The sequence below is a fragment of the Phalacrocorax carbo genome, chromosome 3 (genome assembly GCF_963921805.1).
Source record: "Phalacrocorax carbo chromosome 3, bPhaCar2.1, whole genome shotgun sequence".
Taxonomy (NCBI): domain Eukaryota; kingdom Metazoa; phylum Chordata; class Aves; order Suliformes; family Phalacrocoracidae; genus Phalacrocorax; species Phalacrocorax carbo.
The window spans coordinates 39,167,282-39,194,940 of NC_087515.1; the positions used below are offsets into that span (position 1 = coordinate 39,167,282).

The 27,659-nt window shown below is 47.2% G+C and overlaps 3 protein-coding genes across 7 annotated transcripts; 2 read left to right on the forward strand and 1 right to left on the reverse strand.

The window, feature by feature from the left end:
* Nucleotides 1-1,618: 1,618 nt before the first annotated feature.
* GALM (galactose mutarotase) lies at nt 1,619-19,147 on the forward strand. Of its 2 annotated transcripts, none has more exons than XM_064446599.1 (8): nt 1,619-1,939; nt 2,415-2,569; nt 5,442-5,648; nt 7,087-7,168; nt 10,523-10,664; nt 10,753-10,927; nt 11,412-11,523; nt 18,584-19,147. In XM_064446599.1, the coding sequence occupies exons 1-7, from the start codon at nt 1,744-1,746 to the stop codon at nt 11,487-11,489; spliced, it is 1,035 nt and encodes a 344-aa protein (XP_064302669.1). In that variant the 5' UTR covers nt 1,619-1,743; the 3' UTR covers nt 11,490-11,523; nt 18,584-19,147. The 2 variants fall into 2 exon arrangements, with proteins under 2 accessions (XP_064302669.1, XP_009507900.1); XM_009509605.2 differs by lacking the exon at nt 18,584-19,147 and adding an exon at nt 15,331-15,854 and having other exon boundaries at nt 1,620-1,939.
* Nucleotides 15,055-21,907, reverse strand: LOC104049009 (serine/arginine-rich splicing factor 7). Its single transcript, XM_064446600.1, has 9 exons — nt 21,783-21,907; nt 21,257-21,437; nt 20,936-21,112; nt 19,978-20,052; nt 19,788-19,889; nt 19,358-19,411; nt 17,160-17,204; nt 16,530-16,565; nt 15,055-15,368 (listed from the first exon to the last, which is right to left on the reverse strand). The coding sequence occupies exons 1-9, from the start codon at nt 21,808-21,810 to the stop codon at nt 15,314-15,316; spliced, it is 753 nt and encodes a 250-aa protein (XP_064302670.1). The 5' UTR covers nt 21,811-21,907; the 3' UTR covers nt 15,055-15,313.
* GEMIN6 (gem nuclear organelle associated protein 6) lies at nt 21,547-27,146 on the forward strand. 4 transcript variants are annotated; one of them, XM_064446601.1, is made up of 3 exons: nt 21,547-21,703; nt 24,096-24,241; nt 25,899-27,146. In XM_064446601.1, the coding sequence occupies exons 1-3, from the start codon at nt 21,620-21,622 to the stop codon at nt 26,272-26,274; spliced, it is 606 nt and encodes a 201-aa protein (XP_064302671.1). In that variant the 5' UTR covers nt 21,547-21,619; the 3' UTR covers nt 26,275-27,146. The 4 variants fall into 4 exon arrangements, with proteins under 4 accessions (XP_064302671.1, XP_064302673.1, XP_064302675.1 ...); XM_064446603.1 differs by lacking the exon at nt 21,547-21,703 and adding an exon at nt 23,378-23,666; XM_064446605.1 differs by lacking the exon at nt 21,547-21,703 and adding an exon at nt 23,378-23,616.
* The last annotated feature ends 513 nt before the right edge of the window (nt 27,147-27,659 follow it).

A 27,659-nucleotide genomic window follows, 5' to 3' on the forward strand; every position in this document is an offset into this window, starting at 1 on the left:
TTTGGTGGCAGTTCTTGGAATTATTGGTTCTTTGAACAAATTCTGAAAATGGGCCCTCATAAAGATATAACAATACCAAATTGTAGTGAAGTTCTTTCACCTTGCACTTGAGCCTTGCGGAGTGATATCAAAAATGTGCACAAGTTTTACTTAAATGTTGCTAGAGTTCTCCCACAGACTGAAATTGCCTGCAAAGACCTGAGACAGACAGGAGAAGTCAGTATTTCAAAAGATGATGAGTTTTAATGGAGTCAGGGGTCAGGGTCAGGGCCACATGAATGTGACTTTGAGAATATCACCTGGCCAGCAAATGCCCTGAGCCTGATTTATACCTCTGTCAGCAGGTGCTAGACCTACCTTGTATCTCTTGTGGACAGGCTAAGTAGGGGCATGAAGGGAGAAAACAGGATTTTGTCATGTCATACTTTGCAAGGGCTGTGGCAGTGTAATGAAAGCGGAGGAGAAGAGTACCATACACCGTTCCCGGATTATTATCTGCAGCCTGACAGATTCTGTTTATTAATGCACTTCACTGACGAGACACCAGGCAGTTAACATATATCACTATTTTATTAAATTTTCCACTGTCCTTAAGCAAGTTGCTTTAACCCATGTTGTAAGCTCAATACATAATAAGACAAAAATTGGTAGAGCAAGATACATGAAAGGGGGGAAGGGAGATACGACCTGTTTGGTGGTCCAGCAGTCCATGGCAAGGTCAAAGGTGGTGGGGGTCTCAGGTCAGCTGAGAGGGAGCTCCACCGAGTTACTCCCATTCTCCAATTTTGTAGCTGGGGTGAAGTCCCTAGTCCTTACGTACCTTATACCCAGAGTCTTAATTGCCACAGTACATCCTGCTACGACTTTTGGAGCTGAACAAGGGCATTTGGGTAGATAAATGAGGGGCGAGGAGCAAGGAAGGCCTCATGGCTCAGTGAAAATGTTCATGCTTCTATAATTTAAAAGAGCAACACAACTAAACCCTCAACTATGAGTTGTACTTATGATTAGTGTTTAGCTGCGAGTGGATGACAGCTTTTTGATTTGGTTTAAATACCTCCCTCAGGGTGTTTTGTTAGAAACTGTCCAGGCTCTTGACATAAGTTTAGGCCTAATTTTCTGGCAGCTGATAAGCAGTGTAGGGAGAGACAGAGCCATATTATGGGAGTCTGCACAGCTGGGGCTGTGGGCTAAGCAAAGGGTGACTACCAAGTCTTCACCTAGTTCTGCCCTTCACTTCAGCCTCATCGTGGCATTCCCTTCTTCAGAAGACCCTTGGCATTAGTCCGGTCCCAGGGTTGGGACCCCACAAAGAGCTGGTGGCAGTGATGCTCTGTCCTCCGAAAGCCCAAATGTGCAGGCTGGCCCCAGCAGCACAAGCCTGAGCTTGTGCAGCCTTGTTCCCTCTTTTTGGCATCCTTCCCTCCCTCCTCCACCACCTCCAGCTGACCAGAGGGCTCTTGCCCTAAGGTGAAAGCCCTTGGCACCTCTCTGCGTTCCACTGCACCACTCTACAGCTGTGCTGCTGCTTGCCAGCGTGTCATCTGCCAAGCTGGGGTGGTGGGGAGTAGCCGATGCACAGCCTAACTCCTCCCAGCGCTGGAAGGCAATCATGTGATTTTTATGTCTGCTCTCTAGATCCGTGTTTACTCTGCTCCCAGCCGCCATTACTTCCCTGAGCGTCCTTCCCTGGCAGGGCCACAGCTCCTGCCGACAGTGCCAGGAGCGAGGTTTTGAGGAGCAATGACAGAAGTGAAGAGAGAGGTGTTTGGGCAGATGCCCCAGGAAGAAGGAGGAGGAGTGGTGGAAAAGTTCATCTTAAAGTCAGACAGCATGAAAGTGGAGATCCTGTCCTTAGGGTGCATAATCGCCGCTCTGGAGACAAAAGACAGGGATGGGGAGTTTTCAGATGTTGTCCTAGGCTTTGACACTTTAGAAGGTGGGTCGAAATCTGTTTCTTTAAAAAAAAAACAAACCAATCAGGCAATTTAACCAGCATTTTCTGGTTTATTGCCACACTGCATGATCTGCTTCTAAGGGTCCTCTCCAAATCATGAGCTGAATAAACACAACTCCTGATGTCTGTCCTGGGCTCACTGGTGGATGGGGAATGGGGACACTGGTGGCTCCACGTTGCAGTGTGCCCCTCTAACAGGGTGGCTGTGTCATGTTTTGACTGGCAGTGACAGAGGCCTTTTTTGTAAATCTGCAATGATTACAAGATCCCATCAGGCTGTTAATTAAAGAGGTGCATGACTAGTGAACTGTGTGTCCTGTGAAACACTGGGACTGCAGTCACCTATTTAGTACTGGGGGGAAGCAGAAAGATATACCTCTGAGTCAGTAAGCACACCTGGAGACCACCCATGCTGTCCCAACACTTCTGTTTAACCGTGCACTGTTTTTCTGGCCAGGTTACATGAAGAAGCACCCGTTCTTCGGTGCTGTTGTGGGGCGTGTTGCCAACAGGATTGCAAAGGGGAGGTTCACTGTCGACGGGAAGGAGTATCAGCTGACCCTCAACGATGGGCCCAACAGCCTGCATGGAGGAGCCAGAGGATTTGACAAGGTGAAAATCAGCCTGCGGGGTTGTGGCAAGAGGATATGATGTCTTCACTCCTGACCCTGTAGGATTTTCTTGTGGTTATTGAATTGAATCAGCTCCCAAAAAGTGCTGTGAGTGAAGGAACAGGGGGAAGTGAAACCCTGTGAGCCATGAGGTTGGCTTGTCTTTTCCCGGGTGGCTTAGTAGGGCTCACATGTCATCCTTGGATGCCATGCAGAAGGTTGCTGTGCTGCTTCTGCGTTACTGCAGCCCTGAGGCCTTGTGAGCCCAATTCTGAGAGGGCTGTCCTGGGTGAGGTGCTGCTCCCGCAAAGCCGGGGTTGGGACACAGCAGTGATGCCCCAGCTTCATGCACGATGGAGGCTCCCGAGGTGCCAGTTGCACTGCCCCAGAGTGGGTGCTGTAGGTGTTCCAGTGCCCAAAGAAAGTTTCCTGGGGAAGAGCGATGCATGCAGACTCATTTGCATCTGCAGTTTCAAGGCTGTTACCTGCCCATAGCTCCTGCCAGAGTCAGAAGGTCTGCAGAAACTGAATATCATTGCTGCTTGCTTTTGACAGCACTCCCAAGTATGAGCAGAGCAGGGTGGTGCTGTGGGTTCAGTGCGGTTATTGCATTACCCCTTTTGGTGCTGCTTTCATCCCAGGGACAGCATACCCTGGGCTCTTGCTCTGACTCACCACAGCAGGTGACTAGATCAGGCCTGAAAAATGCCCCAGCATGTGTCCCCTCTCCAGCCCTTCCCTGTGACCTCCCGAGATGAAGTAACCTTTCCCTGCCCCCAGGGCACTCAACCCTTCCTATCTTTTCCCAAGAGCTGCTGCTGAAGTCCAGATAACATCTGTACACTGCAAGTGGTAAGAGGGGCAGAGCATCTCCTCTCTTGAAATCCTTGCTGATAACCCTGCTGATTGCATAGCAGGCTCAGAAGTCTGTGCTTTCCTGAAGCCTTGGGCTTTGTCGGATCAAATGCATTTGTAACCAGCAAGTACTTGATCCACCATTTTTCCAGAGGAATGCATGTGAATGGGGTGGTGCAGCTGCTTTTCTTGGTTAATGTTTTGTTTTGTGAAAGGACATGCAGGCTGATGGGGCAAAAGTCAGAGTGCATGATAAAAAGATCACTTCTGGGCAGTGCAGTGTGAACTGGCATCAGTTCAGGATCAAACGCTCCTCAGCAGCCTTAGGAAAAAGGGAGTACTGGGGTATCTTGGCAGTTGTACCCCCAAAGAGGAGAATTTGGTTTAAAGTTTCTTTATATGCCCTGACCCCCTGTGAGCTGGAGCTGAAAGCATTCTCTTCTTTGCATCTGAGACTTCCAGGGCTGTCTTCTGCAGACAGGGGATATGGTCTCTTCTCCTGCCTCTTCCCCTTGCTTGCTGAAGGCATGCCAGCTTGTTGGAAACAAGGCAGGAACACTTCCCAGCCAGGATGTTGTGTCCTCTGGCCCACAGGGCACACTCGGGTACATGCTCAAGACCCCTTCCAGCCAGGTAACGGTCACTGTGCAGAGACCTGTGGACAGCTCTAACGTAAACAAGACACACTGTCTTTTGGCTGTGATTATCTTGGCCATCTTGTCAGTTTTTCCTGATCTTACAGACCTCGGTGCTGTGGTCAGCATGTAGTCTGATGACAAGGAAGCTTGCAGCCATGGTTACAAAGCAGCAATATCTGACCTGGGGATGCTGCTTGGGGGCTGGGGGATTTCAGAAAATAACCCTCTTAGCTTTAAAAATAGTGATATCTGTATGTCTACTGGCCTTTAATAGCTTTTTCTTTGAAGAGCTTAAATAGAAACTCATATATAAAACCACAGTGTCCCACAACAGTGAGAGATGCAGTCAAACTGAACTCAGTGGAGGAGCACCTGCTCTGCAGCCTGGTTATCATATTTGGCACCCTCAGTTCCCATGTTTGGTGAAATGTTGGCTTTTGACAAGTGCCCTGAGTTTGTGATCTCTGCATAGAACTTGAAAGGGGTCATCTCAAAGTGTTACCTCGCCCCTGGCCCTAGATCTGTCCTCTTTGATTAGACAGTAACTATTCCTTAGGTAGATGCAAAGCTCCAGAGACTGGGCGCCTCACCTCTTGTCACACATCCATCCTGCAAGGGGCTGAGACATCTGTTTAGCATCAGGTCCATGGTGAGGGTCAAACAGGCTGTGAGAGCAGCTAAATTTACGGTGTGCTGGCTTGCTTTGCTTGCTAGCAGGTTCTTCTCCAAGCAGAGCCCTGGTCTCTGGCAGGGACAAGAAACAGAGAGGTCCCAGTTGTCTGGATCAGCACTGACATATGGATATACCTGGCAATACATCTGGTACTATTTAACCCAAGCCCAGCCCCTAAGCAGGAGCTCCCAATGTGTATTTTCATTGTCCCAGAAGCCAGCCCTGCGTTAGCTGAGGGAAGGGCAGCAGCTTGTTGAGGTGATATTGCACACCACGAGATCCATGGGAGGGGGAGTAAGTCAGCTGCAGGGCAAAAATCAAACTCATGGACCCTCATACGCTGGGACAGACCCCCATTAGAGCAAACTGCTTTGTTGGTTTGGCTGTGCATTGGAAAACTTGCTTCCTGCTGCTGGCCCTGGCTGACCAAGAGCAGGCTGGTGCTTGTGTTTTCTCCCACTTCCCTTTTTCTTTTTCAACAGCAGGATATTGTTTTTCAGTCCTTCATAGGTAGAAAAAGATTGTTTCGGGGTTTTTTTTTTTTCTTCTTCTAGGAAAAAACGAGCAGGAAAGATGGTTGAAAAAGCCTTTGTTTCAGTGCATCATTCATTGAGTACCTTTTGTCCCTGGGATCAGCCCAGCCTGGGGCAGGAGAGAAGGGCACCTTGTTTGCCATGACTGTCCCATCAATGGCATGCTCTTTGCAGGTACTCTGGAGCCCCCAGGTCCTCCCAAACGGCGTCTGCTTCTTCCGTCTCAGCCCTGATGGTGAAGAAGGCTACCCTGGTGACCTGAAAGTCTGGGTGACCTATACACTCAGTGGTGGGGAGCTGACCATCAACTACCGAGCCCAGACCAGCAAAACAACACCCATCAGCCTGACAAACCATGCATACTTCAACCTCGCAGGGCAGGTAAGCTTGGGGAGATGAACCCTGTGGAGGGACACTGTGCAGGGGAAGAAAGCCTAGGGAACCATAGGATAACCCATGGGCTTCCCATGGGATTATTGGGACCAACATGCTGGTCTGGGGGGACAGCATGCTTCTGGAGACATAGCGATGGGGATGGTCCATCTGCATCATGGGCTGCATGCAGCCTACGAGCTGGGACAGGACTGAATCATATAGACCTCAACTGAGGATGCGTATCGCAGTATGTCGTGAACAGAGACATCCCATCATAAATATTAACTCTCCTTTTGTGTGTAACTGGGGTGTTTCAGTCTCTCCTGGTACCTCGGGAAGATTACAGAGGAGGTGCAGAAGTGGCATGCCCTAGTGATGGACTGGCATTTCTTAGCTGTCTTCTGTTGGTGCTCTGAGACAACATATTGAACTCTTGCATCGATGGTGCAGCTGAGAGGAAGGCCTGTAGTGCCAGCCAGTACCAGTGCAGCACAGAAATACCCAGGTCAAAATGGGGAGGAGAAACATAATGGAAAGGAGATGTGAGTCAGTCAAGGTTGCAGAACAGGGTGGTAGCAGGCTCCCACACACCAATCCAGGGTGGTGCCAACTAGGCAGACACTGTATTGCAGCTACATTTCACTCTCACCCTGTTTATAACTGGGCTTGGAGGAAAAGTATCTGGGAAATAAAACTTTGCTGGGCAGAGAAATAGGATGGGACAGTGCAGTCACACTTGAGCATGAGACAAATGTCCTTAAAAGTTAGTGAGAGACATCCTAGCCCCTCCATGCAGGAGGCCTACTCAGGCTACTGACCTAATAATGGCTGTGCCGTTATTTACCTCTGTTTGTCCTCCCAGTGGTACGGTAATATCAACACCTAGAGCATTCAACTCAGGTGTGTTTCCAGATGAACGGGAGACATTTGGGCATTAAATTACTGCTCAGGTTAGACAGTGACATACAAGCTCAGCTTTGATGGTGCTCCCCTTCCAGCGCAGCAGGTTCCCTGCCTGCATCCCCGAGGCTGTAGGAGAGGAAGAGCAGCACAACCCCCCATGCTGGAGAAGATTAGCCAGGAAGATGGGCTGCACTTCCCCATGCTTGCTTCTTTCCCCTTTTGCTCACTGCTGCATGCTCAGCAACCAGTGTGTTTTGGCTAGTTGATCTGCAGGGTGGTAGTACTTGGTGAGATACAAGTTCAGACCAATAGTCTCAGCCCTGCAGAATTTACAGCTCCTTGGTCCCATGCAGGTTTTTGCCCGTGCTGGTACCTTCTTCCAGTGCCCATGTCAAGGTGGGATGATGGCTAGGAGGTCCCCCAGGCACTACCCAATCAGCTGCAGCACCACCATGGGCAATCACTTCCCAGGTGTGCTTAAGGTTTTTTGAATAGTGGAAGGGCTGCAGGAGGAATCCCAGTATTTCCCATCCTCCTACAGGGTTCACAGGATATCTACAACCACGAGATTTCTATTGAAGCAGATTCCTACCTGCCTGTGGATGACACCAAGATCCCTACTGGTGCGTGGTACGACATGCGCGGCACATGGTAGAGGTGGTTTTACGAATGAGTGTTTGTGGGTTATGGGGGAACAGCACTACTCAGCAAGGGGGGACACAGCAGGACCCAGGGGACCCCAGGCACAGCGGGACCCTCACCTATGGGCATAGTCCCACAGCACCTGAGAGGGCAGAGCCAGGTCCTGGTAACAGGATCCATCACCAGCCCCAGACCTGGAGAGGGAGTAGATGAGGGCCCGTCCAGGAGGTGCAGGCAGGAGCAGCAGAAAATGAGGCCAGAGGTAAGTGGCATGTGAGGCTGCAACATGGGTCCAAGGGGCCCATTCAGGAGACAAGCTACCTATGACACAAACCTGTTTGGCCAGCATCTCCCTGCAGGCTAACCCATTGGTCCCAGGGCCAGTGGGGCCACCGGAGAGGGTCACTCAGCACTTGGAGAGCTGGGACTGGCCTGGGGTTTGCCTGCTTTGCTTCCTCCAGCAGTGTTCGGCATTATCATGCTTCTCTGCTGGGATTTTCCACATGATGTCAAAGTCTTACTTCCACAGATCTTATTTCCATAAGATCAGCCCATGCTCAAAGTCCACAGAAAGCAGGAGAATTAATTTCTTAAGCCTCAGTAAAATGTGGGAGATGCAAGCATCATGCTCCAGGCACAGGGCTGCTGTCAATAAATAAAATGGCACACCAGAACATGGTTAGACTCCATGATTTGGAGGGCAGTTCCCAGGCCCAGTGATGAGCCCTAGAGCTGCTGGGATCTCTGGTGTGTGGGAGCCCAGCACCGTCCTTCCCTGCAAGAGCTGAGCCATCAGTCCCCTCATCAGGATGGGAGAGCTGGTGCTACTGACTGGGAGGCTGAAGACACAAAACCCAATACTTTGCTTTCCTGTCTTTAATGTCCTACATGGCTAAAAGAGGAAAGCCAGTTAAGGAAAACAGCATGTTTTGCATGCTAAGCAGGTTAATTAAACAAAGGTGGTATTGCTGCTGTCTCCAGCCTCAGCGTGGAGAAGCGACCTGCACTGGTCTTGATTCAGGGGGTAAAGAGGAAAACAGGGATTTCTAGTTTTCTTTTTTTTTTCCTCCACCACTTGCACTCTGTTCCTCCCTATAAACAATTGAGCTGCTAAATTAAATAATCTGAACAAGGTGGGACAGGGAACACATTCCCCATACCCACAGGACAGCCTCAGCAATCATCCCACTGCCAACAAGGGGGCACCATGCTTTGGGAGGCTTGACTCCAACCCTCCCACCATGCTGCTCCAACACCCACTTCTCATGTAGCATAAGTGACAGTACTGAGTTCCAGTAAGGGTTGCTCTAATTGCACAACAAATCTGATACCAAGAGTTTTAAGAATTAAAAGCATCACTTTAAAAAAACCCCAGTGTTTGGTTTAATTTTTGAAAAATGTAAAATAGATTAAAATAGTCAAAAAAGCAGACTGCTAGATTTGCTCCTACATGGTGGCTTTTCATTCAGCCTAACTGACTTAGGGGAGCGGAGGCTGTTGGAGTGCAGATGCTGAGCCATGGCAGGTGAAGCTGCTCTGCCGGAGGTCTCCAGAGGACAAAGTAGTGACAGGAGCACCAAGCAGCTGGTCTGGGGCATAAATGCCAGGAAGGCTGTACTCCTGTGTGCAGCTAGCATCAACGGAAGAGAAACTGGGTGTGGGGTGGGATGTGTGCCTGAGGGCTGCATTAGCCCATGGGGCAGTTTCTGGTAAGCATAAGCTCTTCTGAAAATGCCAGGGCTTGTTTCCCTGATGCTCTTGCAGGGCTTCTTTGCTAAGTGCACCTTCTGACTTCAGGAGGGAGAGGAAGAGAGTCTTTAAAAACCAAAGAAAGGAAAGCAAGAAAGCTTTTTAGTGCCAGTGTCTGCTAAAACCAGGGTTACATCTGTGTTCACGTACTAAAACCACTGTGTGTGCATGCATCGGCTTGCACCTGGACGAGTGGGTATCCCAGCCCAGGCTGCTTTTGCTCAGCTTGGTGTGTCATGGCTGGGCTCAAGGCAGGGAAGAGCTTAAGGCCGTACCAAACCCACTGCCCTGCTTCTCCCCACTGCTTTCACAGTGGAGCTGTTTCACATCTTAACTGCGGCCAGCTTGCTGCCCCTGCTTTTTGCAGTTCCCTCTTGTTTTGGGTAAATGTAGCCTTTGAAGATGATAATACTGTGTATAGTCTTAGCCCTGGAGTGAAGGTGAGATTTGTGCAACTATTAAAGACAGAGCCCTTGTGTGCAATGGCTGCTGTATTTTACATAAGTGCCTAAATCAAAATGGTTTTTTTTCAAGGTGTTTTTCCACCCAACAGCTGAATTCAGTAAATGCACTCCTTTTAGATAGGATCAGAAGCCACAGAAATGTTCTGTTTTGTCAGGTGGAGACTGATGTTTCTCAAGGTTTGCAGAGCAGAACCGGTGCAGAGCTGCAGCTGAGCTGGGTGCGTGACTGCAGCAAGCAGAGCACAGCACATGGGGCCGGCAGGAGGGTTGGGGGATGCCGGCATGCCACCATCCCCAACACTGACAGCTGCCTGCTGACCCTTGGAAACCTCTCTCTTTAGAGAGGAGTAGAAAAATGTGACTTCAGAGAAAAATTGCCTCCCCTGCCCTTACTCTCTCACCTCACCCATGCAAAAACCCTTGCCTTTGGATTGGGATGGCAGCGTTTTGCACTGTGCTTTGCACTGTGTTTAGTATGTCATAGGGTTGTTCTCACCGCAAGAGCTTTATCACAGGATGCTGCATCCCCACTTCAGGCCTTAAAAAAAGACTTGAGAGAAAATGCTGGTTTTACGGTCTTAAACCTTTTTTTCCTGAAACAATGCCCTGAGGCAGGAGGGGACTGGTCCCAGTGAACAACCCATATTCACCACCCCAGCAGGTGGGACACCTTCGTGGCCATGTCACAGCTGTTTGTTCAGAGATCTGGGAGGCTTCATTTAGAGAGAGAGAATGTCTATAAATCTTATTAATATATAAAAATTAATAGCTAATAAGTTTTGGGTTTATATTAATTAGCTTGTATAGTTACATACACAAGTCATCCATCCCCCCTGCCCCCCTCCCCCCATTGTTTTCTGGTTCCTTGGCTTTGCTTTGTCCCAGCAGTGTCCCTGGGGGCTGCCAGCTCTGCTACAGGAGAAGGTGGTGATGTCCCAGCACAAGTCACAGTGGCCACAAGGCAAGCTTGCTCAAAGCAGGGCACTGCAACAAGACAAGGATCACAAATGGCTTAAAACCCTCAGCTCACCAAAGCAAGGGTTCTCAACCCTGTGCAGAGGCCAGTGCCACAGCTGTTTGCTGGTGTGTGGATGAGCAGCTGGTGCTGTTCTTCTTGCCCAGGGGAGGTGGCAGCCGTGCAGGGCACCAGCTTTGATCTCCGGTGGCCCGTGGATCTGGGGAAGCACTTGCAGAAGTTTCACCTGGATGGCTTTGACCACAACTTCTGCCTGCAGCAGGCGCAAGCTCGACGCCTCGTGGCCAGGTAGGCTGTGACCCCGGCAGGGCTCCCCCACCCCTGGAGCCATGGGGTGCCCATTCAGCCTTGGCATCCTCCACCGGCATCTCCCCAGGGCTCGCCACCCACCCACCGGCAGGGCCATGGAGGTTCACACCACCCAGCCTGGCATCCAGTTTTACACCGGGAACAACCTGGATGGCTCCCTGAAGGGCAAAGGTGCCATTGTGTACCCCAAGCACTCGGCTTTCTGCCTGGAAACCCAGAACTGGCCCGACGCTGTCAACAAGGTGAACCAGTCCCCCCACCCCTGGGAGCTGATCGGGTCCTGTGGCAGGGGACCATACCACCACCTCCCATGTTTCTGGGGTATTAAATATATGAATAGAGTCTGTTTGGTATGGGGACGCTTTGTAGAAACCAGAACTGAGGTAGGCACAGGTCACAGCATCCTGCAGTGTTAGGCAGGGGTCGGCCAGCACAGCAGGGACCGGCCCCATACAGCCCGGCTTCCCAAGGGCACAGGGTCTAGAGCAGACCTCACCAGGGCCTTGCCACGTCCTTCCCATGGCGCCTGAGATAACCAGGGGGAGGACTTGGCTACTCAGCCAACCAGCAAGTAATGGGCAGTTAAACACTGCCATTGGAAATGCCTGGGGGAAGCCATGGGACGCCGCCCCAGGAAGGCTGAGGGGACGCGGCCATGCCCTCATGACCCTTTCTGGTCCCACGGTTTGTGCTCACAATCACTGACGTGCTGCTGCCTCTCCCCAGCCCCACTTCCCCAATGCCCTACTCCAGCCGGGTGAGGAATACAACCATACCACATGGCTTGTGTTCAACACTGCTTAAGGAAAGGGGATGCTGACTCCTACCACCGAGAGGGGTAAGTGCCTCTAGCAGGTTAGCCAGAAATCCTGCCAGGTGCCGAATGGTGCTTTCAAAAGACCATGGGTGATGCATCCCATTTGGGAGCTTTTTTCCTCCTCTGTGGTTTTCACCCATGGTTTCACCTGGCATTACTTCCTGTCACATCATCTGCTACTATTTGGTCTGTGCAAAGCTCTCACCCTCTGTCTAGCCTCACACTGGGCATTAGGTTTTGTTTTACAGTAAAAATGCACTGAAAACACCTGGTTTAGGGACATGGCATGTTGCAGCTCAAACTACATCAGGGGAATATTTGGTAATATTCATGTGGAACATGTGGGAACACTGATAAAGTTGTGGTTGTTCATTACAACATCAGCTATTCCCAGCAAAATGCTCTGAGCTGCCTGGCTGCTGCTCCCTCACCGCCACTGGCCTGCCCCACAGCTTGGTGTCAGCCCAGCAAAAGGCTGAGCTTCCCAGGCCAGGCCACAGGGCAGCCCTGATGGTCGGAGCTGCCAGGTCTGACAGCAGCATTGCGATGGCACATGTACACAGAGATGACGCAGAATAGCTCTGTGAATGACAGCGTGCTGGGATTTTCCCAGCTCACCACCCTGGCTCCTCTGGCTTAACTCCTGTTTCAAAGCCAGCAGCGATAGCTGCACAAAAGCATCTTCCACGCTCTGCCTTGGCTGCTGAAGTGAAGCATGTGCATCCATCAATAGCCCTGAATGTACAACTGCAGGAGCAAGACCATTATCTTAATGTTGTGTTTCCAAGTGAAATATGTATCATCCCCAAAACCTTTTAACGGGCCTGTCTGATTAAAACCTCCACATTTCTGAGGTTTCATAAAGAACTGGCACAAGCCAGGGGGATGGCAGGGCCACTATGTACGGAGCTGGCACCTGTCTCACCAGGGACACTGTGGTAGCCAGCCCATCGGTCAGATACCCTATATGAGGCGCTGCAGCCGGACTCTCACCTTTTGCCATGCTGCTGCCCAAGCCCCAGCTCCTGCTGGCAGGTGTGCCCAGGGCCTGCAGCACTCCAGCACGCTTCCTTGGCTGCAGAGCTGTGGGAACAACCTTGCCCCCAGTATAAGTGCCTGGCCCTTGGGCTTGCAAATGTGCCAGACCTGTCAGTCAGGTCTACCACCCTGACCCCCAAATCAAGGACCCCGCTGCTCTCCTGTGGTGCCCCGAGTGCACACAGTGGTCATGTTTTGGGGCTGTGGTTCATACTGGTTGGTATCGTTTGGAGAATAAAGCCCAGCTGATCCAAGCTCAGTAAATGCTGGGTTGCGAACAATGGTGGGAACCATCACCCCTATGAGAGCGGGGTTTTCTCACCACACTAGAGACCTCGGCTACATGTCCCTGTGCCTCCCGCTCCCAGACAGGCTCCCAGGGTGCACACATCCCACCCAGCGGAGCAGGGCTCAGCGTCACAGCGGCAGCAGTCACACAAACACACCCTGCTCTGCACATCTTTTCCAATAGCTCACAAACACTGTACAGAATTTTTGGTGAAATGCTGCCACTCAGGTGAGAGCCAGAGCTGCGTGGCTTGCGCCAAGGAGGATGGCAGGAGCTGAGGGAGACAGCACAGCCACCGTTTTGGTCTCCACAGCTGCACAGAAGTGAAGACAGCAGATTTGCCACCACTCCCTCTCTGCACCTCAGAAGTGGTGGCTGTCCTTTGTAGTGGCCGCAACTGCAGGCAGGGCCGCCACCGCCAGCACACCCCTACCTCCTTGCTCAGGTTCTCACTGCTAAGCCTGGGTTTAGAGGAATCCCAGTCCCCTACAGAAACCCAGGCTCCTCTGCTCCATCTTCCAGTGTCCCTCGGTACTGAAAAACAGGTACCAGTACAGCTGTTATGTTAGTCTGGAGGTTTATTGTGGAGTAGGTTTGCCTTAAGAGTACAGAAGAGAAAAAAAGCTGATCAAATTCCAGAGGAGCAGCATACGCGTGCCCCTCACCAGGTATGCTATAAACTTGGCAGGCAATGCACAACCGATAAATATCCCAAACACAAGTCACAGGCTTTGGGCATTTCTGCTAAATCACTGCAGGGCAATATTTGTGTCACCCTCCACTCTTCTGTTGTGGTGACGGTGGAATTTAATGTATATTGCCAGAATATTGATCACTGCGCCTGGCAGACAAAACACTGATCTCCATTGTGGAGCACCACAACAGTGAGGACCAGGCATAAAGGCCAGACAATGCTGCAGCATGACAGTACGTTCAGAATCTGGACTATTTACTCATACACTGAAAAAACTCCATTAAGTCATTGTTAACAAGAAACCTGTTTTTTGAAAATCATGGGTTACCCAAGGTGTGACTGAAGTTAATCTCGTAACTGTTTTTCATTTAAGATGCTCTGTATTGGAAACAAACTGCCATGATGGATTTCATGAGGAGCCCAAACAGGCCTCACCCTCCATTTCAGTGCTTCTTTACTGCCAAAACTCGCCTTTATTTCTGCTAAATATCCTATCGCAGTTTAAAAAAGTTTTCTTTTTGCCCCTCTGCCTACCAGTTTGTTTTTTCAGTCTACCATTGTTTCCAGTCTTTCACTGTGATCTGTGTCAACAAAGTGCCTTACTACACAGTTCTTGACTACAGAATGAGGACAAACGCAGAGTTTGACATACCTATACACAAATAATCCTGCAGGTGTGTATTTGTTGTAAGAAATTAGCTTAATTCAACAAAATTGTCTCCAGGATCTGGGCTGCTTTAAAGCCATACCAGTTTTTGTGAAGCAGGTTAGAATTCCTAAGGTCAGCTGTGAGAATGTCACTTTAAGTTTGAGTGAGCTGCAGAAAGACTAGTAACAGCTTTCTTTGGCCTCTCAAATGCACATTCCTAAGGTCCTTCAGAAAGGCCAGAAGACCTTGTGTCTTCCCTCAAAAAAAGAAAAACATGCCTTGAGACATTTTAAGAAGTTTTCTTTATATTAATAGCCTAAAGAACTAAAAAATGCAACAGGCAAAAATAGCAATCGCCAAGTTATTAATGACTCCTATTACACTTTGAGGTTTCTGCAGATGTTATTAGTTTAAAAGGTGTCAGTGTTTTGAATAGAAGCTTATCCCTGAATTTTTGGGCATCTGGTATCACAACTAGTCAAGCACCAGAGAGTAAGCTTTGCAGAATAATTCGATCAGGGAGAAAAAAGAATGCCTGCTAAATATCACAAAGGAATAAAAAGGGCATATGCAAATTTTTAGCCATCTGCAGACAGAGCAGGATTTTAAATTCCGCTTCAAAGATAGCAGAAACTGATCCTTTCACCAAAGACCATTCAACAATAAATGTGAAAAGTGACTAGTTTGAGAAGACACCAAAGATAGCAGAAACTGATCCTTTCACCAAAGACCATTCAACAATAAATGTGAAAAGTGACTAGTTTGAGAAGACACCGCTATTAGTCATTCCCATTTTAGACATTTTTCATCCACTTTACATGGCACACAGCTAAAACTACCCAACCAAATGTTAACAGAAGCAGCAGGGTTACTACAAAGAAGTTTTAGTTAAAAATACACATTTTATTTCAATGTGCCAATAAAAAAGTCCCACATTTTCATAACACAGGAAGGTAATTCATACAATAAAAAGAGACCTGTGCGAGTCTATTGGTGTGACTAACTCAGAAGACCCAAATCATGCCAAATTTTAGTTGATATACTCTTCTATCTACATTCTTACATTTACAAAGACACCACAAAATCCCTTATAATAATGTAAGCAAAATAACTTTCTTCCTAAAAGATTAACTTCATAACTTTAATCCATTCTTTCAGGACTTGCACTTCTTTGAGGACTTCCTGACGGTGAACGACTGAAAGGGAAAGAATCCACAGTTAACATTTCAGGAGTCATCTGGGATTCACAAATAGAGAAAAAGGCAACAGGAGGGTACCTAGACTACTCTGGCACCCTTTAAACATTGGCTTTTAATAAAATAAACATTATTGACAAAAGTTGATGGGTTGATCATTTAATGTTAGAGCTAATATATTTATTGTAGTTTTTTTTTCCTTCACATTTTTCCATTTCTTTACTGTTATTTTTATAATGCAATTTAAATGTGATCATTGTAAAGCCATCTAAAGGGTACTACTAATAGCACCTTTCTCGGAGGCAGGGTACTACTTCACTGTTCTGATACAGCAGCTTGTCAAAACCTATTATGGTGATCATTCAGCATTTATGAGCAGTTATTCAAGTCCCTTGTGATTGTTTGTGAGGTTAGACTACATACAGCCACGTTCCTAAATGAAGCAAACCTAAGCATAGAGTTCTGTAAGTATCTAAAAACCAAAAAGGAAGAACTTGCAGGGCAGAAAGATCACCAAGGCAAGGGACACATTGTGCCAGGTCTACAGCTATTCTTACTCAGAGATATCTATCTATATCCCCTCCCTGCAAATCCTGAAGTTGTAAAAATGAACTATTAAAGAATTAAAACTAGGGAAAAAAATATGCTGCTGATTGTGTCACTACACGTATATGTGTACCCATACACAGATAATTATTTACCAACTATTGGGGGGGGGGGAATAGTCTGAATAACAGCAGTAAAAATAGCAGGGTTGATCTTCCATTCCTGACTGGTACACCAGGTTACTCCACTCTATCTTCCCCAATCTCACTGTAGCTTTTAACAAGACTCAAAGCTGATTCCTACATTTATTCTGTGCTTTAAGCTCACCAGTAGAAAGTCTTTGTGCAATAAACTGTTAGTGAACTAAAATGAACACAGGAGCAGACAAAGGCATGACACAACACCGCTACTTAACCAGTATCCCAAGGAATTATTACTACATATATATCACCATATATAAAACCACAATCACGACATTATTTCTGTCAAAGAGATCTCGGCAAAATATCTTTCCAGTATTTTCTTACAAGCAGCAGACCCCTCGGCAGAGATCACTGCAGATACTAAAATGCCAGCTCTACGGAGCCTACATTATTAGTAGGGAGACCAACATACCTTCTCTTTGGAGATGGTGATCGGGACTTTGACCGACTGTCAAAACAGAATATCATCAATGCAGCTTAAAGGTCAAATGGAACTTTGATATTCAAAGAAATAAGCATCTTAGACAGCAATTGAATTATTATGGGAATCTAGCCAGAAGCTCTTTAAAACAGCAGTTTTCAAATCAACTTTTACTCTGTCAGGGATTCTTAATTCATTTAGCATGGAGACTAATTTTAAGCAACTGTCTTCAGTAGAGAAAGCATGAAAACAAAGGGTAGTACTGAGGTGAGGCTTTGAGAAAAGAACCATCACAGGCTCCTGCTGCTTTATCAACAGCGTTAATAAAGCCGAAGTCCTTTATCTGATGCATAGAAAAATTGAACAGAACTGAGCACAAAGACACAAAAAAATCAGTACTACACTGGAAACTACAAAGAGTTAATGAAAACAAAGAGATGGGTAAGGAACATATTCCAGATCGCTGCAGAGGAAATTTTATAATCTCAGTCATACTGCAAACAGATCAGCTGGGCACCCATCTTTGGGGGATTTTTTTTCTAATGGACCAGACTCTGTTAATCATGCAAACCTAATACTGAGTTCTAGATACTACTGCAAGCTTTATCTCTGTATGCTCACCTCTTAGCCGGCGAGCCAGATTTTGATCTGCCATGAGACCTAGACCTACAAGAAGAAGAAACAACACAGCTCAGCAGGGCAGCTGGAAGCATGCATGTTCCCACATTTGAGACAGCAGGATTCACACTACATGTGTAAGAACTGGCATGTTGAACAGACAGAATTCTGCAAGCTTCTGTGGCTTTTCCTGCTAACTTTCATAAGAAAGCTTTTTAAATGGATGCTGCACATGTTTTGTACTTTGGTCCGGGGCAGATGACTGGTGTTTGCTGTTGCAGGTGGCAGTATTTCATGAACAACCCAAATCCTGACCAGTATTTTCATAAAGCTAATAAAAAGCCATGCTCTAAACTTCCAAGTTTTATTAGGTTTGAGTGACAACTACCACTATAGTTGAAACTGGCTGCAGGCAGCATGCTCCTACAAGTATCTTCTCCTCAGTGCACTTCATCCTACACATGCACTTGCTCAAAATAGTTTTTTAAATCTGTCTGAACTTAATCCTTGTGAAAAGACTCAAAATTGTCAGACTTCGAGATAAGACTGCTCCACCACAAGAACACTTATGCCACCTAAAAGAATTAACTGAAATTCTTAGGTTCCCAAAGGAAGTGTTCTACTTCCCACATGCAAGGCTTTCCACAATTTCCAGATGTACGCTTTGATGCTGTCAAACCAGCAATCATCATGTAATAGTTATTCAGTCTGTCTTCCTTACGAATCAAGAGACTGTCTCTGGGTGCTAGGCATTTCTTTGAGTCTTCTGTAAAGAAACTATCTTTCAATTGCCTCAGGTGGAAGTTTAACAGTGACTTCATTAGAGTTAAGTGCCAATATTTTGCTACTTCCCTGTACTTGTATGTAAGCAATTTCCTCTGCTTCAGTCACTTAATTTCTACATACAATGAAAGGTGTTACACAACAGAGACCAGAAATTTCACTAAAAGCATCCTTTACACTGCACAAAACCATCCTGGTACTGAAAAAAACCCCTCAATGGTGGTAAAATCAAGATGTTTTTCTCTCTGAGACTGAACAGTGATGAGCCATGATTTAAATCATGTTGGAACAACTGGTATTAAGATTTAACATATTTTAGCAACAGGTAGAGAAAGTGTACCTGATCAGTGAAAGGCACTGCACTACTGCCTCAGGGAATTTCCCGTCTCTTTTTACTAGCTTCTGCACTGTTTCTGTGAGTTTCTGCTCTTAACTAAGCCACCTCTTGATCTTCATCTCTCCATTCCCTAAAAACTCCTCTCATTGCTTCCTGTTCCACTCTCACAAAATTCCACCACCACCTTCCAGCACTGAATCTCCCACCTTCAGCTGTAGGCTTTTCCACTTACTCCCTTCAGCTAAAGCTTCCCTTTATTTTTTTGTGTTTCTTCATGGTTGACTATTGTGTTATTTATTTCAAACAGCAGCCATCAAACCAATAGAGTAGGCCCAGGAACAGGCTGGGCCAAGAGCAGAACCATCTCCTTCAGAGCAGAGCTTCAGTTTACTCTTGTTCTCCTATGACAACTCACCAAGGACATCCAATCAACCTATGTCAGCCATGCTACCTGGGCAAGGTGGCACAAAGCACAAGCTGCATTCACTTACTATGGAAGGATTAAACTGCAACTTAAGAGAACAAATGACATCCTGTGTTCCTTTAAAATTTGATCGTCACCCTTATGGCACGTTTCTTGGTACAAAATAATTCTGACAGGTGTGTATCTCAAATTTAATTCAGCTTCTGCAGACTGACACTTTGCTATTCAACAAAGCTGGAAACAGCTGTAATGCTCACAGCCCTAGCAAGCCCTTCAAGACTTGCCTGGCTATATGCATTAATGCTTTAAACACACTACCGGAAGGGCATCCTGATTTCTCTAAAAATTAATAAGAAGAATCCACAGTCTCGTGTGCGCCACACAAAGAAACTTTTCCGATTAATTATAAATTTGTTTGCTATGTTAGCTGTTAATGCAACCTGATCAAAACAGTACTTGTGATGACTATCGGGACCTGGATATCAGTGATATGTAAAACAGTATTAAGAGAAAGAACAATATTCTGCACTGTATTTTAAAACTACAGACCCCTAAGTCAGTGAAAACACAGCTTCTTCTGAAAATGTTAACAGCTGTTAGAAAGCCTAAACAGACTTTTAAGCAACTAAGTATCTGCAGTCACTAAAGGGATTTTACCTGCTTCGAGGCCATGTAACAGACCTGGATCTAGATCTGGATCTTGATCTAGACCTGAAATAAAATATTAAGACAAATTAAAACAAAATTAAAGAAGACAACCAGAAGTGAAGACAATTACAGCACTACTTAGATTAATGACTACATGTTGAACTTAAAACCTACACAATCATTAGACATTTTAGACCTCAGAATTACTCATGGGATATGCTGCTGTGTAAGGTCTCGAAATTAACCGTATTACCATGACTGTAAATTCAATCAGCATTATCAGAAACTTTTTAAAGCATGCTGAAGTCTGATTTCCAGAGGTCAACACCTTTGAAGTTTGCTATCTAATACAATTTCGAATCCCTTAACTAAAACAAAAAAACAAACACACAAACAAACAAAAAGAGCACACAACCTATTAAAAATTACTACTAATTACCTTGATCTCTTCAAGGAACCCGATCGGGACCGGCGGGGAGACACAGACCTAGACCTACGAGGAGAAACAGACCGGGACCTACGATAGGAAGCTGATCTGGACCTGCAACAAAGCCAATTAAAGAGTGTATAAGTGTAGGTTTTTCTAAGCAAAGGAAGCAAATAGGCACAGAAGACAAACTCAAGCACACCTCCTACCACGACTCCGACTGCGTGACCGAGAATACCTTCTTCCTCGGGACCTGGACCGGGATCTAGACCGGGACCTGGTTTTAGGTTAGAGAAAACAGGTATCAGGAAACAGCTGCAGCCATCAGTGCACATGAGGCCCTGCTGAAGTCAAAACTGATTTCAGACAACTAAAGAACTAGCATCTGTCAGTTGGAAAAATCTCTGGGCCTACTTGTCTTGAGCATTTTACTACCTAGAAAAATGTTAAAAGCTGAATTACATTGCAGAATTACATTAGAATAGAAAACACTGTAATGTGTATTTAAAATAAACCTTGCAAGTTTGCAGGTCGACCCTCTTTGGCCCAAGGTCTAGCAGATCTAGACGATCTAGAAGTATCTATAGCCGATCGCTGCATCTAGGTGTTCTCTTCAATCTAACGACGATCAAACTGACAGCCCAATGAGCCAGGGTGAGGCTTGATTGACGCAAGAAGATTTTTCTAGGTGGGAATGTGGTCAATCTGGTGTTCCTCTTTCTAAACCGGAGGGGGGCCCCAATTGAAAGCCAAATTTACTGTTACGGCGATCACCGTCTCAAATTTTCTGCCCTTAAAGAATAAGGTGAAGCTACGTGTAGATGGCTCGAGGGGATCTGGCCTCTTATGCTGATCACCTCAAGGTCTAGGAGGATCTTAAGTGTCGGATTTGCAAGGCGCCTCAGCATGAAATCTTAAGGCTCGTGACATTCTGAATCAAGGCGACTGACTCAAACGAAGAAACCTGAAAGGTTTTGACCAGGTTGATTATTAAGATATTAACAGTTGATAGAAATAGCAACAAATTGTAATATACACCTATACATTTATTCTAGCGTTAAAGTTTAAAGAAAACTGGCGTAACATTCTGTTCTTTGCTAACAAGAGCTACACAAAAGTGAACTGGCGAAGCAACTCCGACGCTCTGGCCCCACACATACCTGCTCCTCCTTCGGCGACTATAGCGGTGACAATCATAAGCATAGTGGCCTTTCTCACCACACTCATAGCATCTGTCGTTAGGGTCAAAGGGGCGCCGTGCAGGAGGCCTGTCATAACGGGAGCGACGAGGCATCCCTGTTGACACTTCCACTCTAACTCTGGAGCCACATATCACCCTGCAACAAGTCCACCATGCCTCCAAGTTAATCATTACTGTTTATGGCAGAACTACAAAAAGCAGAACCAGAGAGAAGACACGATTCTTTCTCTGGTTTTAAAACCGTCTGTAGCTCCTGCAAACGTTTGAAATGCACACGTACTTCCCATCAAGTCCACGGACAGCATCTTCAGCATCCCTCGGGTCTTCAAACTCCACGAAGGCAAACCCCGGCGGGTTCCTCGCGATCCACACGGTTCTCAGGGGCCCGTAGTAGCTGAAGGCTCTCTCCAGCTCGCCTTTGCCCGCGCCCGTGCCCAGGTTCCCCACGTACACCTTGGTCTCTGTTGGGAGCGAAGCGGGTATCAGCGCTGGAGTAAACGCGGGCTCAGGCAGCGCGCGGAAGCGGCACCGCCGCCCCGCCCCCCGCGGACGCCGCCATCTTGTTCGCGCGGCCCTCTCCCGCCTTCACCATGAGCGGCCGCACGCGCGGGCGCGCCCCCTCCCCCACGGCCGCTGACGCAAAATGGCGGCGGCGACGACAACGGCAGCAGTGGCCACCTCGCCTGCCTCCCCCCCTCAACGACCGCCAGCCGCTCCGCTCCCCGCGGTAATCACCCCTTCCGCAAGCCTCCCTCACCCTCCCCTCCGCGCAGCCGCCCGCCGCTCGCGACGCCATGGGCGCTCACCGCCTCCATAGCGGCCGTAACGCGACATCCTAACGGCTCCGCCAACCGCCTCTCCGCGCGCACGCGCCACCGCCCGCGCCTGCCCCCTGCCCTCCTCTCCCTCCTCCCCCAGGCGGCGCGGGGCTGCGGCGTGAGGCGGCGCGCATGCGCGCGGTGAGGGTGGGGGTGGCGGGTGCCTGTTGCCGCGGCGACGGCGGGGTGCGGGCCCGGGGGGGGTGGGCGACTGCGGGGGCTGCCCGGTGACTGCTGCGCCACTTGGCGGAGCGTACGGCAGCGCCGGGAAGCTGCCCGCGGGACGGAGGCCTGCAGCGCCGAGGAGCGCCGCAGCCTTGTGCCGGTCCTCCTGAACCCGGGTGTTGTAGGGGTGGGAAAGCGGTGCCCCGCGATGCAGGATAAATAGGATGGCATTTTCCATGAGTATCCGTGATGCAGGGTAAATGCAAGGTGACAGGCTGGGTGGTTCAGAACGATTACATGAATGAGTTGGCAACACTGGAGCGAAAAAAACCCAAAACAGTAGGGACTGAGACTAGCAAGAATTAAAACTGAAGATGTTGGCAGTATTTTGCTCAAAACAAATGGCACTCCAGTCTGAGATCCAGAAGGGGACCAGTTCGGAAGTTATTTAGACCGTAAACAACTAAAATGTGTTACACATCTAAATATGTAAAACCAAACCCCATTCCTTCTTTCCATCACCTTTCTTTCTAACAGAAGCTAAGATTTCCCATTGTGTTGCTTGCTCTTACAGTGAAAACAACTAGATTTGCTAATCCCTGCTTTCTAATAAAGTATAACTCTGGAAGAAAACTAGCTGAATACAGCAGCATAAGCCATTCATAAACAATCCCCGTAGCACTGTGGAAGTTGAAATGTCATTTTAAAAAAAGGAAATTACCTCCTTAAACCTGCAAAATAAGACTATCTCATTTTATACCCTTGATGTTTTTTCTCTTACGCCCACAAAATTATTGCATGCTTGCTTTCACTTAAATTACTGAAACGATGGTAGCTTGCTTGCTTCATCCATAGGAAGCTTTTCATTAGCAGTGTTAAAATAGAGCAGCTTTCTGGGGGGAGGTAATCAAGTTTCTCACCTTCACAGCTGCACAGGAAAAGCTTGTAAAGGCAAGTCAAAAACAGGGAGCAACGATATTTTAGGGGTTATCTGTACCTGTTTATGCACACGGATTGCTTGAAGAGGCTTGAGCCGTGATTTTGTATACGCAAGCTAGCAATCTCGCGGCCCTAGCAGGACCATCGGCAAACCCAATTGAGTTTAAGCGAGGCAGAAGGCACAACACCAGCTGGTTTGAAGTGCTACACGCCCTGCACCCTTGTTCTGCAATCTGGCCTTATATATATAAACCTATATATATAATTTACATGCACAGTCGTATTTAGAAAACACTCCCGATCTGAGTACTTCCCTGCCTCGGAAGCCTCAAATTTCGTGCTTAACCCCTTACTCCCCCCAACGGTGGCGGGGGAGGCTGCTCGGCGGCGGGACGCGGCGGTCCGCCGGGGCCGGGCCGGGGCAGCTCCCCGGCGCCCTCGGCAGGGTCGGAACCCGAGCGGCCGCCGATCCGGTGAGCGGGGCTGCGGGTGCAGGGCCGGGGGAGCCCGGGGCGCTACCCGCGTCCCGCCCGCTGCTGCAGCTGGGATCAGGCAGGCACTGAGGGAGGCAGCGCCAGGGAGGCTGGAGGGAACAGCGGCGGGAGCTTTCTGCATCCCTTCGTCCTCCGACCCCGTTCGCGGAGGGATACCGGCGTGGAGACAGTGGCCCCAAGCCGAGGCAGGGGTGGCTTTGCTGTCGTTTTCAGCGCTGCTACCGGTACGGGGGAAAGAGCGGAGCAGCACTTGGTGCTCGCCCGACCGTGGCGGGTGAGGGTAGAGGCGGGATCCGCGTGGATAAGGCTCATGCACGGGCAGAGAAAGGGCTGAGACGCGGGGGTTGCTCCGGTGCACGGAGCAAAGGCGGTAAACTTCTGCCCTCAAGGGACAGGGATACCGAAGGCTTTGTGAGTGGGTAGAACAATAAATCGAATGTTTAATGCAATGGAAAAGTGTTAAGTTAGCAGAAGAGTGATTTTTGAGGCTTCGCTGTATGCCTTTAAAAACAAGTGGACTGGGTGGGAAATTACAGAACTGCAGCAATATGCAAACCACTTGTGTGAATGTTTACTTTTTAAAAAAAGCAAATTGTGCTTAAGATGAATGGAAGATCTTTACCTGGAGGCAAACTGGGTTCTGATGTGAAGGGCAAAGCAAAAGGATTCATTGCTTCTGCTAATTGCTCTGGCTGTTTTCTAGGTTTTGGATGTAGGAAATATGAATGACTGGCAGAGGAAAAGCCCTCTAGACTGGGAAACGTATGTAAACAAAATGGTGAAAGTTGCTGCAGTTGAGAAACATGAGTATGAAGGATGGGTCTTAACAGTTGATCCAGTTTCTGCCAGGTAAGTACCAAAGCTTTTGTTTCTGTCAAGCTAAGAGAAAACAAGTTTTTCAGGAAAAGGAAAGATCCCAAGACTGAAGCAAACTTATTTGGAGTAAAACCTGCATGTTGGGGCTGTGTCCTGTTTTTTTTTTTTCAATTGGCAAGGCCTAAGAGAAAGCAATATTGTAGTTGATGAGGCCGGTTCACCTGAATCCACCTTAAACTCATTCAAAGGACTGATAAGTTTGGGGAATGGGTAATATCTTGATTCGTGCTGACTTTACTGTGGACCTGAGGTTAGTACTTTACATGATATCCATGTGTTTAAGGCTACTTTTAATAATACACCAAGCCTTGCTTTCCTGCATTTAGGAATGCAGGAATGGTTTTAATGCTTTAAGTACTGAAAGCTGTATCCTCTGTCCACAGTTCTCACATCAATGCCCTGCTTTCCCCTTCAGCCAGACACCCATGAGGGGGTAGTGGCTGCTTTGGAGAGAAAGCGGGGAAAACCAACGAGGGCATTAGACAGATGGTGGTAGCACAGGTCTTGGTTATCTCAAGTGAATAACTTAAAAACAGGGTTTGAAAGGCAGAGCATGCCAGGAAGTAGGTAGAAATTTGGCTCCTTGCTGCCGCAGCTTTTTCACACCTTTTTCGTCAAGAGCTTGTCCCACATGAGCATAAGATGGAGGCTAGAAACTAAAACATCCAGCTTCTGATGTGTTTCAGTAGAATTGGTTGTTGCTTCAACTCTGGAGCAGCTCCGATACTCTAATCTTCTCTTGGAGTTACTTAACCTTTTGGTGGGAAAGGTGCATGCAGCTGTGAGTGATTCTGGGGAGTCAGGCTAAAATCAAGGCATATTTCATTGCATGTTTCCCAAAAAGTCATTACTTCCACTAATGGTAGCAATAGTAGGTTAGCAAAGCGCTGGCATCAAAGTCTGGAATTTTTCTTTCCGCAAGAGGAAGAAAATGATTTCTGATCCTTTTTGTTGATGTATGGGGAGGAGATCCTAGAAAGATAACAAGCTGCCTTCCTATCTGTATTTTAGGACTTCTGGGATTTAAGAGCTCCTGGGAAAAGACATAGGCTGCTACAACATGAGGCTGAACGTGCTGTTGTGTGTTTCCAGTGGCATCCTCAAGCTATAGTTTTCAGTAAAGAAACTAGCAACATTTGTAGAAAAAAAGTATTATTTTTTTAGGAACGATCAATAATTAAATACAATGATTTGTCATTAAAAGCTTCTGATGTTGTTAGCTGCTGCCATTGCCTTCAGCATTCAAAGGGCTGAATGTATGAAGGCATCACTGTTTTTGAATGTTGGAAGACTTAAGGTTCTTCAGCAAGGTTGGGCATTTTGCACAAGAATATTTGGATTGCCAGCCCTGATTTTAATGTACATTTTGTTTTTTTTTAAAATAACATGCTGCTTGATGGTATCTAGAGCAGTTTCAAATTCAAGGCCAGAAGTTACCTGCAAAGCCCCATGTTTTCTGTGTTTTCAGGGTATAGCAGCATGCTATTCCAGAAAAATGCTGGGTACTCGATATTTACTAAATACCCAGGTTACTCTGATGCTAATGAGCACTCATCTCCAAGAACCTTCGCCTGTGTTTCTCAGTCTTCAGTTAAGTACAATGACTCATATGTCCTTCTTTCCTTGGCAGTATCGTCCTTGCAACGTGCCTGGAGAATGAAAAAGCATCCATATCAGTTGTCTTGGGCCATGCTGTCCAGGAGGTTGAAATACTGAAAGAAGGGGACAATGAAATGAAGCAACGGCTTTCTTGCATATTTGCACCTGAAGAAAGCAAAGCCTACAGTCCAGAGGAACTTGAAAAGAGGAAGAATGACTTGAAGACTTGGCTGGAAACAAACCACATCCCTGTAACAGAGCAAGGTGAATCAGGAAGAACGCTATGTGTGGCAGGGGTATTAACTATTGACCCACCATATGGCCCAGAAGAGTGCAGCAGCTCCAATGAGATTATTCTGTCTCGGGTTCAAGGCTTGATACAGGGCTATCTTGAAAAGCAACAGTGATGTCTGCTGTTTAAAGCAGTTGTCTTTTGGAATGAGTCTATCCACCCTATTTTAGGAACTGTCCTGGGTATCCACAAAAATGCTGGATTTAGGTACTTTTTTTCTATTTTTGTAACAAGCAGTATAAACTAAAAGCGTGAAGCATTTTCCATGCACTATTTTTTATTAAAAGCAAGCCACTGAATAATGATGATGTATTAAGCTGATACACCAGTTTACTGTATCAGTTAAGTTGATATATCAGTTTAATACGTATTTTTTGTAACAGTATTGCGAAAGATGATACATGATAAATTTTAACTGTTTTCCTCTGCCTTTTCAATTAATTTAATTACTTATCTAGTGATGTAGGCGTGGTTATTTGAACTGCTTACCAGAATTTTTTTGTTTTTCAAGAAAGAGACTTGTGACACTTGGACTTACCAAACGAGATTAAAAAAATGTTTAGAAGGCTTTTTTGTTTTTTCCCTTCAAACGCTGTCATGTTTTAGAGCATGAATTATAATGTAGGTCCAAGTTTATAAAATTATTAGAGAAGGTTAGCAGGCAAATAGCAGGGTTTCCTATTCTTTTCCTATCTATTTGTTATTTTAGAGCACCAGTGATTGGAAGACCTTTGTTCCTTAGAGAATTTCTTGCAGTTTGTGTTTCTTAATGCTTTGTTTCTAGTTTATGGCAACATACAATGCAAGAATCATTATGATTGTTCCTGAGATTATTAATCCAGTCAGGAGCATTTAAAGCCCTCATTTCTCTTGTAGTATATTAATTTGTTCTGTCTTATTATGAAATAGCACCAAAACATACGCTAGCGTGCTCAAATGCATTTGGAAAGTCTGTCTAACCCTTGTTAATAAAAGGCCCTCCTCATTCCCGCTGTGGTTTATTTAAAGTTAGTTCAGATCTGTCAGGTTCATGCTGATTTTTTTCTTAAAAATCCTCTACTGCACATATGCTTCTGTGTGGGTCTCCCTGAAAAGGTTGGTAGATGCCAACAATGTGAATGCTTCAGCTGCCTGCCTGGATGAGATCAGCCAGCACCTGAAGTCCTTGGCACCCGAGGGTAGCTGGGATGTATTTTGCATGAGAGCTAGTGTCAGATCAAACTCTGCTCAAGAGATCTGAGAGTAGTTTGAGAATGCCTCGTTAAAAGGAAAGCAACACCTCCTGCCTCCTCACCACGGAATAAGGACCCCAGCAGGCTCCGTCACCTCCAGTCTCAGTGGTGCCAGAAGCCAAGTTACTGGTGTCACACGAGGGTGATGACTGGAAGAACTGGTTCCTGTCACCTCTGCTCCTTTTTTGTACCACTGAGCCTCCCTCACACCCAGTTGCGCTACGGGCGGGAGCTCGTGTGCGGGGCGGGCTGGGGGCGAGCAGCGGCT